This window comes from Macaca thibetana, chromosome X (genome assembly GCF_024542745.1).
Source record: "Macaca thibetana thibetana isolate TM-01 chromosome X, ASM2454274v1, whole genome shotgun sequence".
NCBI classification, from domain to species: domain Eukaryota; kingdom Metazoa; phylum Chordata; class Mammalia; order Primates; family Cercopithecidae; genus Macaca; species Macaca thibetana.
This window is the reverse complement of record NC_065598.1, coordinates 40,679,839-40,693,471: the sequence shown is the minus strand read 5'-3', so window position 1 is coordinate 40,693,471 and position 13,633 is coordinate 40,679,839. Positions and strand designations below refer to the sequence as shown.

General features: G+C 35.6%; 2 protein-coding genes across 6 annotated transcripts in view; both read right to left on the bottom strand.

Moving 5' to 3' along the window:
• DDX3X (DEAD-box helicase 3 X-linked) overlaps positions 1-13,633 on the bottom strand; it is a 451,205-nt gene that overhangs the window by 233,308 nt on the left and 204,264 nt on the right. The gene's annotated exons all lie outside the window — the stretch shown is intronic.
• Positions 1-13,633, bottom strand: part of USP9X (ubiquitin specific peptidase 9 X-linked) — a 152,541-nt gene that overhangs the window by 84,986 nt on the left and 53,922 nt on the right. For all 5 annotated transcript variants that reach the window (XM_050776170.1, XM_050776169.1, XM_050776171.1 and 2 more), the window contains exons 7-13: positions 12,062-12,177; positions 11,620-11,871; positions 11,406-11,544; positions 9,407-9,559; positions 7,548-7,652; positions 3,622-3,828; positions 1,126-1,262 (exon numbers count right to left, since the gene is read on the bottom strand). In XM_050776170.1, the coding sequence (XP_050632127.1) occupies positions 1,126-1,262; positions 3,622-3,828; positions 7,548-7,652; positions 9,407-9,559; positions 11,406-11,544; positions 11,620-11,871; positions 12,062-12,177 (1,109 nt within the window). The remainder of the gene's footprint in view (positions 1-1,125; positions 1,263-3,621; positions 3,829-7,547; positions 7,653-9,406; positions 9,560-11,405; positions 11,545-11,619; positions 11,872-12,061; positions 12,178-13,633) is intronic.

The window sequence follows — 13,633 nt, the reverse complement described above, 5'->3', positions numbered from 1 at the left end:
TCTGCATAGCTTTTCCAATTTGATATTTTTTTCTAGCCTTAGGGAAAAAAGTGAGACAAAGTTCAACTGTTTAAATAAAGACATATACATGACCTTTTCTCTTTCTGTCTGAGCTATAATCATAGTAATGTAGAGCTGTAAAGGATCCTGGCACTCATTTAATCTTACATATAAACAAAACATGTTTGTTTTTTTTTTTTTTTTTTTTTTTGAGACAGTCTCACTCTGTTGCTCAAGCTGGAATGCAGTGGTGCAATCTCAGTTCACTGCAACCTCTGCCTCCCAGGCTCAAGCGATTCTAGTGCCTCAGCCTCCCGAGTAGCTGGGACCATAGGCGCATGCCACCACGCCTGGCTTATTTCTGTATTTTTAGTAAAGACAGGGTTTCGCCATGTTGGCCAGGCTGGTCTCAAACTCCTGGCCTCAGGTGATCCACCCTCCTCGGCCTCCCAAAGTTCTAGGATTATAGGGGTGGGCCACCACACTAGGCCAAACATGATTCTTTACAGAATTTTTACAAGATTAAATTACTGGTTTGACCCAAGATTCACACCTAGAAATCCTGACTCCACTGTGAATATTCCTTCTATTGCACCCTGCTCTCTTTCTCTTCACATTATTTTTCCTTTTCATGTTATCAGTTCCAACTCTATTACCAGAAAATAGGACAAACTATTTCAGTAACCAGAATTTGACACCTAAGATAGTATAAAGACAGCTATTAAAAAGAAATTTAGCTAAAACAAATGTTTAAAAATTATGAAACTGTATCTTGTCATCAATTTAAATGTCCTTGTGGTCTAATCCAACTTTAAAGACATGCCATGAAACTTCTTGGCATACTTGCTGGAAATATGGTATGTATATAATAATAATTCTGAACCAAGAACCCAAAAGCAATATTATCTTGATTCTGATATTTATCACTTAACTGTGGCTTACTTCCTCATTAATAAAACAAAGGAGATAGATATAATAAAGGATTCTTTTGTTTCAAACACTTCTTATATAGCCTCTTCTCACTCCACTAATTGAAAAATTTGCATTTGCCAGCCGATATGCTGTTTCTTTTCAATAAAGTACATAAATTTAAATATTGAAATTTTCTATGTTAAAAAGTCTTACCTCAAATTTTGAGGCGCTTCACCAAACAAACTACAAATTTCTCTAATCTGTTTCAGGGCGGGAATAACCCATTTGTCATTTGTGCGAAGTTCTTCTATAAAGCGATCTATCCATTGGATCTTTTGTGTATCACGGTCCTTAAACAAATGATTTCAATGTTTTAAACAGATCAATACTCAGGAGAATTTTATTTTCAAATTATTTTGAGAATTGTAAAATAAAAGCTTTTCTTTTAAGATTAGCAACACAAGCATCATGTTGTAATTACAGTAAAGAGTTTAAATAATAAAAGCTTTAAGTTTGTTTTTATTTCACATTTACTACCAAAACTCCAAAAAGCCCAGCACTGTTATAAAAGCTTTGTATTATATGGACTGAAATTGATCTGCACACACTGCAGATCCTAAGTATTAGTCACACTGACAGAAAGTTTGATTTTCCAAGTTTGCCAGAGGGTAGGTATTTAGCCAGTATTTTAAGAGATTCTACCATATCATAAAATCCAGAATTAATACATAACAAGACCCTGACTGTTACTCTACTCTAAATGGGCCATCTTTTAGTAGAGTGAAGAACACTGAAAATGTATATCTGACTAAGAAAATAAATACAATGACAACTACATTTAAAAATAATCACCAAAATCAAAATAAAGAAACATACATACAAGGAGAGAAAAAGGAGAGGCAGATATAAACTGTTAAAAATTAAATTAAGAATGTTATAAACTCAAAATTATTTCGATTATGATATTTTACTTCTCAAACCTTAAGTTACTTCAGCTCTTCCCCTAAAGTCAATAGTAATCACAACTGCAAGTTTGTGTGACTAACAATTTTGTAAGCTCGGATTATTTTACTTTTGCATACAAGGAAAGGAAAACAATTTTGTGGAGTTTTTTTTTTTTTTTTCCTGAAACCCCTCAAGTTTGGTATTATTTTGTAATGCAGATATTCCTTTTTTGGTAGCAAAATTAGGATCATACTCTTAAGTGATATTAATCCTTTTAATGGCTCCATAATACAACCTTGTATAAACTATTAGTAATTATTCACAGCTGGGAGCTGTGGCTCATGCCTATAATCCCACCACTTTGGGAGGCCGAGGCGGGTGGATCACTTGAGGTCAGGAGTTCGAGACCAGCCTGGCCAACATGGTGAAACCCAGTCTCTACTAAAAATACAAAACAATTAGCTGGGCGTGGTGGCACGCCTCCGTAATCCCAGCTACTGGGGAGGCCAAGGCAGGAAAATTGCTTGAACCTGGGAGGCGGAGGTTGCAGTGAGCCAAGATTGCACCACTGTACTCTCCAGCCTGGGCAACAAACAGAACAAGACTCCGTCTCAAAAAAAAAAAAAAAAAAAGTAATTATTCAGGAGGCTTCCACATGTTCATGTCCATAAACACTAATGAATGTCCTTGTGGGTACCTCTTTGTATCCTTTTTCACTATTTCTGAGAAGAAATTTATCTAAGTAGAATTGCTGAGTTTAATAGTGTGTACATTTTTAAGGCCATGAAAATATTTATGATCAAATGTACACTTTGACAGCAGTTTTGGCAAGCAGAAGGGAAAAGGTGGCAGTTGGAGAATGACTTTAAAAAATTTTTTCCCAAACAATAAATGAAAGTTGAAGTTAAAAAAGGCAACAGTCTACTAAATTCAGTGAAATTCAGTAACTATTCATGAATGAATGTGTAAATCACTATGCCAGGCACTGATACTAATAGATATTTAAAAGAGAAGTTACCAGTTAAAAGCCCTGATAGCAAATGTACTGCTCTGATTCAAGACTCCTCAGAAGGACCCTTGATTTAATGAAATAATTTATACTCAAGGCCTTTATTACTATTTAATTTGCTGAATACTTAACAAACTGTCACAAATAATCACAGTCAAAATCTGAGTAGTATCTACATTAATACACCTTCCTGAGCTTTCCTTGGCTCTTACCTAAATACCAGTCCATCAGTGTAACAAATAGTTTTATTAACATGTGAGAAATTAATGTTCACTTTACCATGTATTAAAAAATACACATGCTACAAATTAGACTGTAGGGAAATTGTGTGATTTGCTCATTGTGGAGGCACTAAATGTTTTAATGGTTAGGAAATTCTATTAATTTTTCTTAACTTCCCTATGAGCAAAGAAAACCTCATTTCTCTTCCCTCTGAAGTCCCTAATCAGCTTTAATATTCGAATTCTATTCAAAACTGGCATTTCAGAACCATACACTTGGTAATACCACCACTGTATAATCTGTTCTGTTTATACTTTCTCCTAAGGAGACTAAAATGCTTTTCAGATGAGTCACAAAACCTTGATGTACACATTCTAAGGAAGGCAGACTAATGAATTTTTTGTTCAACTCTGGAAGATCATTTAAAAACTAACAATGTCAGAGTAACATAGAACTATTCTGTAACTAAGCCATCCTAACTGAAGGGGGAAGGGGAAAGGTGACAAAAAGTGAGCAAAGCAGTATACTCTTACCTGGGAGCAACTGTAATCTAGTATTTTTATGTGGGCACTGAGAGCCAGGTCCATGATATCTACAGGCACATCATCACTGTGAGCTAGATTCCACAGAAGGTTCAACACTTTGTGTGCCATCACACCATCTTTATCATCTTCTGCAAGACGACGTATCAGCTCAAGTAGCTTTTCACGTTGCTTTTTACTCGCATTTGTCCAACTGGCCTGGAAAAAAATTAAGTGACATGAAAACACATATTTAGTCACCACTTCATAAGTTGTCACCAGGTTAACTATATTCAAATTCATCAAAAGAAATGTAGCTAAGCACAGAATTATTCAAGTGAGATCTGAAAATACAGTTAGCCTGGTATTTTTTTACAGGGTAAATTCCAAAAATGAAAAATAAATGATACATTATTTCAATTTAGAAGACACCCAATTAAAAACTCTAAAATACATTTTTTTAAAACCTCTAAAATGGTACTGTAATACAACATGGTTATCATGCTTGTGGAAGGGCAGGGTACTAATGGCATTTAGTGAGTAGAGACCAGGGATGCTGCTAAGCAACATGGGAAAAGCTTTATGAGTAAAGTTACTGTCATGATTAAGCTGGCACCATGCCTCTTGTACCTCCCAACCTCCGGAACCATAAGCCAAATAAAATTCTGTTCTTTATAAATTACCCAGTCTGTGGTGTTGTTATAGCAGCAGAAAATGGACTAAGTTGCTAAATCAATGTTTATTAGAAAATAAACTGAAATGAACCTAACACATCAAACAGTAGAAGAACGATTAAGCTGACTGGGCGCAGTGGCTCACGCCTATAATCCCAGCACTTTGGGAGACACAGGTGGGCGGATCACCTGAGGTCGGGAGTTCAAGATCAGCCTGGCTAACATGGTGAAACCCCATCTCTACTAAATATACAGAATTAGCTGAGCGTGGTGGCGCATGCCTGTAATCCCAGCTACTCGGGAGGCTGAGACAGGAGAATTGCTTGAATCCAGGAGGCAGTGAGCTGGGATCGTGCCACTGCACTCCAGTCTGGGTGACAGAGAGAGATTCTGTCTCAAAAAAAAAAAAAAAAAAAAAAAAGAACGATTAAGTTAATGAGAGAAGATCCGTTCAATGGAATTACTAATATGGTACGTCTTCAAAGATGATGTGAGCGCCTGTTTCTATTTCCTTTCAGTCTACACAAAATAACAAAAGAAATATGACAACGGCTAAGAATATAAGACTTAAATATCAGATTACAATTAAAAACATCTGGCTCACATAACAAAAAGAGAGACAACTAGGTATTCCTCCTCCAGGAAAAGCACACCACCACTTAAGATATGCTTTAGTAAAATAAAAAACAAAACCTTCTGTATCAAAACTATTGACAGACACCAAGGCAACAAACGATCCAGTTTCTTCAACAAATAAACGGCAGGGAAAGTAAAAAAGAAGGAAGCTAGTTTTAAAGAGACTTAAAAGACATACACATGGACTACACCAGGATCCTGATCAAAACTCACTTCTAAAATGAAGACGTATGATCTAAGACAACTGGAAGTTTTAACACTACGATATTAAGGAATTATTGTTTTTTAGGTAGATAATGGTATTGTGAATTTTTTCATGTACTCATCTTTTAGAGATACAAACTACATGAAAGGAGAAATTAAGAACATCTGTTCAACCAATGCAACCATCGAGTGAGTGAAAAAGATAACCAAACTGGGAGAAATTATTTGTAACTCTTGAACTGACAAGGATTAGCATTCAAAATATATCAAGAACTACAATCCAAAAAAATACAAATAATGCCATGGGGCTGGGGGTGGGGGAATAGACGAAAGACTTGAACAGGCATTCACCAAAAGAGAAAAAAAAAAAAAAGTGAACAGCTCAAAAAATATACAAAAAGATACTCAATCTCATCATTGATCAAGGGATATAAAAACTAAAAGCACAACGAAGTAACATTTCAAACACCAAGAAGATTGTCAAAAATTCAGAACTCTGACACGAACAAGTGCTGGCAAAGATATGAAACTTACTTAGAACTCAAATGTTTAAAAACTAGACTAATGTTTAAAAACTAGGCCAAGGACATAAAGCAAAGTCTAACCCAGAAGGATGGAATCATTTGGTTGCAATCTGCAAAGAATCACAAGGTGACTCAGACTTCATCGCTTCCTTTCAAAATCATCTTTAGCAGAAACTTTCAACACTCCATAAGAATTGCCAGATTTACCAACACCTCGGGAAAAAAGTGCTTGTTACGAAATGACAAGTGCTCAATAAACATATGTTAAGCCAAAGGGGAAAAAACATGAAGAGTTATTATTATATTAAGACCATTATTGTATTTAGACTATCCTGAGAAGAGGAGGGATACAGGAGACACAATAACAATCAACCCCTTTTTTTACTTCTCTCATCAAAGGCATCACTGGTCACATATCATTTCAAAAGTCTTTATCTTTACAGTGCCCATGATGACCAATTCTATTATTACCTCAGCTGCCTTTGAGATATTTCAATGGATGGAAAAAGTAAGTAAGTTTTACTTTTACATGCATAGAAACAAAATATATAAAAACCACACAAAAGATTCACTCAATACTTTGTTCCCTTCAAAATAAAATTTTCCATAAAGCAGCGATCTTTCCATAAAGCAAAGCTTTAATGACCCTAAGACTTGTCTGTGAAACTTGCTTAAAATACAGACTCTTGGGTTTCAGTACCTACTGATCTGATTCAATATGTCTGTGATGGAAGCCAGTAAAAATGGTATTTTTTCTTCTACTGTGAAATACGTATCTAGAAAAGTACGAGCATATACCAACATTACGGTACACAATGTAAACACCTGGGTAACTAGTACCCAGGTAAAAAATAATACATGGCAAGTAACGCCCCAGAAACCAGCTGTGCCCATTTCAGAACTTTACATTAATGTAATCAAGGTGTATGAATTACTGTGTGGCTTTATTCCTTTCTTCAATCTTCTGTTTATTAGACTCCCCATATGGTTGAGTTGCTCTTTCATTGCCGTGAAATATTACACTGTATGAACATTCCATAATTTATCTATTCTATGCTTTATCTATCCTACATAGCAGGTTTTTTCGCTATTACAAGTAATTCTGCTACAAGTGTTGTTGAACACGTACCCTGGTGTACATAAGCATGAGTTTCTCAAGTGTATATTCAGAAGTCAAACTGATGAGTTATGAGAATCTTAAACTTTACCAGAAATACCAAGTAGTTCCCAAAGTGGCTATAGCAATTTATGTTCCCACTAGTCGGTATAATTGCTATTTTTAACAAGAAACCTTGGTGACCTAATGATCTAATGCCAGTTGTTAATAGAACACCCCTTAGTGCAAACTGCCAAAAAGTCTTTATGTTCTTAATCCACAAATTCACTAACCACTTGAGCTTTCACAAGCCTAACCCTGGCAACTAATCAAAGATGTTACAAAACATGGCCTCAAAACCCAACATGATGGCATCAATGCAGATATGACTGTAGGACGAGTTCTTGGGCTACCTTATCAGTTACATTTTGATTAACTCATATTTTGCTTGTACATATGACCCCAGAATACCAAGATATTGGTATTCTCTTGCTGTCATCTTACTGTTTATTGCAACCAATCATCCTTCCCTGTAGTCCTACAATTTCCTTGAACCTGTAACTAAAATAGAAACTACCAGGGAAAGAAGTAAAAAGTGATAGCCTGAGTTTCCCTTATGGGGGCTATTAAGAAAATGAACACCAAGTTCTCGTTGGAAAAGAAAACAATGGCCAATTCCTTCACACCACAGACTGTTTAATGGGATTTCTATTGAAGTATTTATTGGCTAAAAGTAATTCACAGATCTAATTAATCAATTATATTTGAAATATAAAGGTAATATTTTGCTATGTTAACAATTACCTTAAAACAATCAAAAAGATGATCAAGTTGTTCAGGAGAAAAATCCCATGCCAATTTTGCCAGGAGATCATGTACATTCTTCACAATGGCTTCATGTTTCCCTGCCTATTGAAAAACAAAAACAAAATCACAACACAATAGAATCTGAGTAACAGATTAAGTAGTGTATACTGCTTACTGACAACTATTAATAAAGTACTCTTATCTCCTTCATTTAACTGTGTAACACAAGAAAATTCCTAACACAGCCCGCGTGGTGACAAATGCCTATAATCCCACCTACTCGGGAGGCTGAGGCAGGAGAATCACTTGAACCCAGAAGGTGGAGGTTGTAGTGAGCTGTTATCAAGTCACTGCACTCCAGCCTGGGCAACAGAGCGAAACTCTGTCTCCAAAAAAAAAAAACCTAACATTATAAAATGCTTTAGAACTGCCATCTAAAACCTGGCAACTTAATTTCATGATATAATAAATATAGCTAATGTGTACTTTGGCAGTTCATACAAACCTTTAATACAATTTATTTAATTTAACATGACAATTTTAATATTGCAAATAGAAAAATAAGGCACACTAGGCCAGGCGCGGTGGCTCACGCCTGTAATTCCAGCACTTTGGGAGGCTGAGGTGGGTGGATCACAAGGTCAGGAGATCGAGACCATCCTGGCTAACACGGTGAAACCCCGTCTCTACTAAAAATACAAAAAATTAGCCAGGCGTGGTGGTGGGCGCCTGTAGTCCTAGCTACTCGGGAGGCTGAGGCAGGAGAATGGCGTGAACCTGGGAGGCGGAGCTTGCAGTGAGCCGAGATTGCGCCAGCGCACTCCAGCCTGGGCGACAGAGCCAGACTCTGTCTCACCAAAAAAAAAAAAAAAGAAAGAAAGAAAAATAAGGCACACTAACAATATTGTTTCAAAACTGGAACCTTAAGCACTCAAAGGAAAAGCTGTTTTCTTGGTTTTTATCAACTAAAAAAAACAAAGCTTTATAATCTACAACTCAATAATGCTTCCCAAGAAATCCATGATTAGAAAACTGTCATTAGTAGAAGGAGTTGCAGTCTCCAACTCAAAAACTAAAAAGGTTACTAATCCTTCTGAAGAGTTATAAATCCTCTGGAATAATTGTTACAGGTCTTTATAAATAATCAAGTGATTTAATTCTCCAGACACTGGAGGTTTTTGCTTTCTATTAAATCTATGAAGAAACCAATTACAGATGTCTTTACTCTCTTTCAATAGACACTCCTTATGATTTTACTGTTTGCACCTTTATTTAAAACCACAGACAGCCGGGCGTGGTGGCTCACACCTGTAATCTCAGCACTTTGGGACACCGAGGCGGGTGGATCACGAAGTCAGGAGATCGAGACCAGCCTGGCTAACACAGTGAAACCCTGCCTCTACTAAAAATTACGAAAAATTAACCGGGTGTGGTGGCAGGCACCTGTAGTCCCAGCTACTTGGGAGGCTGAGGCAGGAGAATGGCGTGAATCTGGGAGGCAGAGCTTGCAGTGAGCCAAGATCGTGCCACTGCACTCCAGCCTGGGCAACACAGCAAGACTCCGTCCCAAAAAGAAAGAAAGAAAAAAAAGAAAAAGAGAAAGAAAAAGAAAAAGAAAAAAAAAAAGCCACTGACAAATTCTCAACCTTTATCAAATACAGATAAAAGAATATTTTTATTTTTAAAAGATTATTGGTTATTTCAAAAAGATTCCTGGCAAGGTAACAAGCATTTAAATGTTCTCAAAGTCAAACAATACAAGCCTGCATCCACGTCATGACAGCTACTACTGTATTTATTCAGTTTTTAGTATCTTTATTTAAAAAACTAAATAGCCATCACTTTAAATTCCTTACCTGTGCTGCCCAGATATTATCAAGGTCCTGTAAGGTCAGAGCTTTTTCTTTGATGACAAAACGAAGAATCTTCTCCAACTTTTCTACATATTGTGGCTGATGAAGACTATCTCGCAACACTATGGATAAGATATTGTTCTGCTGTATCCATTCCTAAATGTTAATTCAAAAACGTGTTTGAAAGCAGAAATTAAAACAATTTTTTCTTAATTCCTTACACTATTATTAAATATAAGGAAATTTAAAACACATTTACAAAATATAATACTGATAAAATATACTTATGTGTTGCTTTAATGGAAAATTATGAAATTTTATAACAATTTTGCACATACAGAAATCTTCCCATAAATTAGAAATACTGAAATTAAAAAGATTCTACACTCCAGCATTTACTCAGAAAAATATTATTTAAGTACACAATTACCATGGTAGGGTGGGTACAGGACCAATTTTAGGATCTTTGGTTCTTTATCCCAATTTTGCCCCAGAATTATGTTTTGACCTTGGGTAAAAAGGCATTCTATTTTTCACTTTCATTTATGAACAATTATCACATTCTAGGCACTATTACTGCTTATCCATTCTCTCTTTAATTTTCCAAACAATCCTAGTCAGAGATACATTATTATATTACAAAATGTAAACAGGCTCACAGATGCTAGAATTGGAATATGAATCAAGTCATATGCTTCCACAGTCTGTTTTTCTGTAACACTGTGCTAGCTTGCTCAACTAGCATTCATTTGATCTACAGCAATAGAATAAAGTGCTAACTCATGCTACAAACAGGGAGTAATCCACACTATATGATTTTGCAGTATTTAGCTTACTGAGAATAAAAAGTAGTCAGGCCCAAAATGTGCTAGAGAAGTACATGTCTCAGCTGATAAAGAGCCAGTTTTTAATGTCTAATCTGTTGCAGATAGTTGTTTTTATGTTATTCTACATATATACACATATATTTTTAATATAAAGACAGGGTCTTGCTTTGTTGCCCAGGCTGGTCTTGAACTCCTGACCTCAAGCAATCTCTCCTCGGCCTCCCAAAGTACTGGGATTACATGTGTGAGCCACTGCAGAGCCACAGATACTTTTGTAAAACACAGCAAGAATGTCACAATGTCAAACTGCAACTAAAGTTTCTAAACACTTCACTGCTGTTTTCTGTCCTACCTAGGACTTGTTCAAGAACCAGCACCAGTCTTCAGACCACACTTTGAATAGCTCTGTGCTGGACTTTCCACGAGGCAGATACGTACATCATATGTATGAAACTAAATGTCTACCCCGACCCCCTAACACGGCAGTATCTAAGCAGTCTCCACATACATTTTAACACACTCTAATCACTATCTCCCCTATTAAAGTGAGGGCTCCTTGAGGGCAAGGACAGTTCTCCTACAGATGTTTTCCCAAGACTGTCACACAATATACATTCAAAAAATATTGGCACTGTAACTTAGATGGCATACTTACTCATTTCAAAACAATATCATACGAAGTATCTATGGTACATAAAGTTTCCTAAAATTTCAATATCAAAATAAAATTCTCAAAATCGTGATGAAACAATTTGTGTAGATCTTATTCTGGTAATTTTATTTCCTGTTTTAAAACGTTTAACTGTAAATGGCAAATGAACAACAGGCCACTTTATAATGTAGCAGATACTACCCAATCCATTTTCTAGATCAACTCTACCTACTCCATTTCAACCAACTTCCCACTCTCCAACAAACTAGTAATTACTTCAGAACGCCACATTCATCACTAAGTTTATCAAAGATGTTTTAAAGTTACTCATATCACTACCAAATAATAAACTATGTTATTTCAAAAAGTTCTCGGGATTAACAGAGTTATAAATCAATCAAAACACCTCCCAATTCCGGTTTACTTTAAAATGTTACTACTACTAATTTTTTTAGCTAGAGCTATTCTAATTTTTTGTCTTAAGTAGATTCTTATTCATATAAAGAAGAATCGAAAGACTCACTGCCATTCGTTCAGCTGTGAGCCACTCTTCCTCCTCAGGATTACCATGTCGATGGGTATAGTATGACACACTAGATATCACCTTATTAACTTCATTCAGGGCATTCATCTTTCCATTGAAAGAAGAAATTTGCAATAATCTGTAAGAAAAATTCAGTGATAAGTATGATTCTAAAATCGGCATAAATAATTATTTCAAGAGGTAAGTATCTTACCTAAGTATCATTTTTAACCTAAATATTTCTAAGTTTTTAACAGTTTCTTCTTGTCCTGGTACCCTTGAAGCTAAATTCTTCAAAGATTTAATAATCATTGAAAGAGCATCATTTTTGGCTTCATTCTTTGCTTCCTTTTTCAGTTCTTCATCAGTTAAGTTTTCTAAAAACTGTGGAACCATTTCTATTATTGGAAGAAAGTACTTTTTCACTGTATGAAGAGTGAGAAACTCATAGCATTGCCCAAATGGTCTGAAATAAGAAAGATATAAAACTCCTGTAAATACGCAATTTCTTAAAAACAATTTAGGACTAAACTCTATTACTTTTTAAAAATCCAAGTTATTAGTTGAAGAAACCACACTTGAAAAACCCAATTTTTATGAAGCAAAAACCAGCAATTCTACGGTGCACTAAACATTGATTTTTAAATGTAACTTACTTAATAAGGGCTGCAATTATTTGAACGTTTAATGCTGATCCATTAATAAAACGATCATGCAAAATCTGGAACCCATTTAAAGTGCCAAATTTGTTGAGAAGATCCACTAGCCAACCCTGTAACACAATTAATGAAAAAAGTTAACTTCCTACTTCAAGGGGTAAAAAGCACTAAAGCCTTCTTGAAATATACTAGAAATAGTAAATTCAGTAAAACAAATCATCTTTCAAAGGACCACAAAACATTGCATTTTGTTCACAGTAATTCCATCTGTGAGACAGAAGCAGTATACGTAGCAAGTATAGATTAAATCACTGGGGCATAGTTCAGTCTGTTTGTACCAATGTAAGTGGTGAACAGGAATTAGAAGACATGCTCCTATTTCAGATATCCCACCATATAAGAATGAATACCTTCTAATTACTGGAAAGTCTTTTATATTAAAATAATTTTCAGGAGGCAGATAGACTTCAAGAGAGTTAAGCAGCAGCTACTTAGTAATGAATTTTGAATCTACTTCTTGTTTAGTTGTAAAATATTAAAATTTCCCTATAAACATAGTAACTAATAGCCTGAGAGTGAATTGTCAATTAAAAACTAAGGCCTGGTATTAGTATCTATTGTTCCTAAGTAGAATATGCTGGTTGATACTTTTGCTTATACGAATTGCACCCAGTTCTCCTTATCTTAGAAGTAACACCATGCAACAGGATGAACTAAGGAAGAGCTGTAGCTCAAAGTACCATACAGCTGGCACAAAACAACAGTTGTGAGGCTAAAAGCATGTCTGTATGTAAAAACTTAAGATGAATTAAAAGGCTATACAGATATAAGAATCAAATATACGTAGAAATTAATGTACCTAAGAAAACCTTTCACACCTTGTCACCTTCTAAAATTTAGGCCATGTTTTAGAAGCCACTGGAAAACAAGGGACAAAAGAGACAATTTCTCTTCTAAGCCTTAAGCAAAAATAATTTCTACAACTGTTTTTTAAAAATATATAGGAAAAAGTAAAGATGCTAAATAAATGGCTGTATTTCCAATGTTTGTTTAAAAAGAAAATATGATAGCTAATGCTAGTGTTCTTTTTTTTTTTTTTTTTTTTTTTGAGATGGAGTTTTACTCGTCGCCCAGGCTGGAGTGCAACGGTGCGATATCGGCTCACAGCAACCTCTGCCTCCTGGGTTCAAGCGATTCTCCTGCCTCAGCCTCTCAAGTAGCTGTGATTATAGCCACGCACCACCACACCTGGCTAATTTTTGTATTTTTAGTAGAGATGGGGTTTCACCATGTTGACCAGGCTGGTCTCGAACTCCTGACTTTAGGTGATCCACCCGTCTTGGCCTCCCAAAGTGCTAGGATTACAGGCGTGAGCCACCTTGCCTGGCCTACTGCTAATTTTTATATGGTTTTAAAAGAATATGAATGAACTAAATTCTCTAATAAATCCATTACCATATTTCAATATAAGATAAGTGTTTTCTTTTTTAGTCATGAAAGGCTAATTCAAAACCATTAAAACTCTTGAGTACTTAATTCACCAGATCCCTTTTGTCATTCAGCAATTGT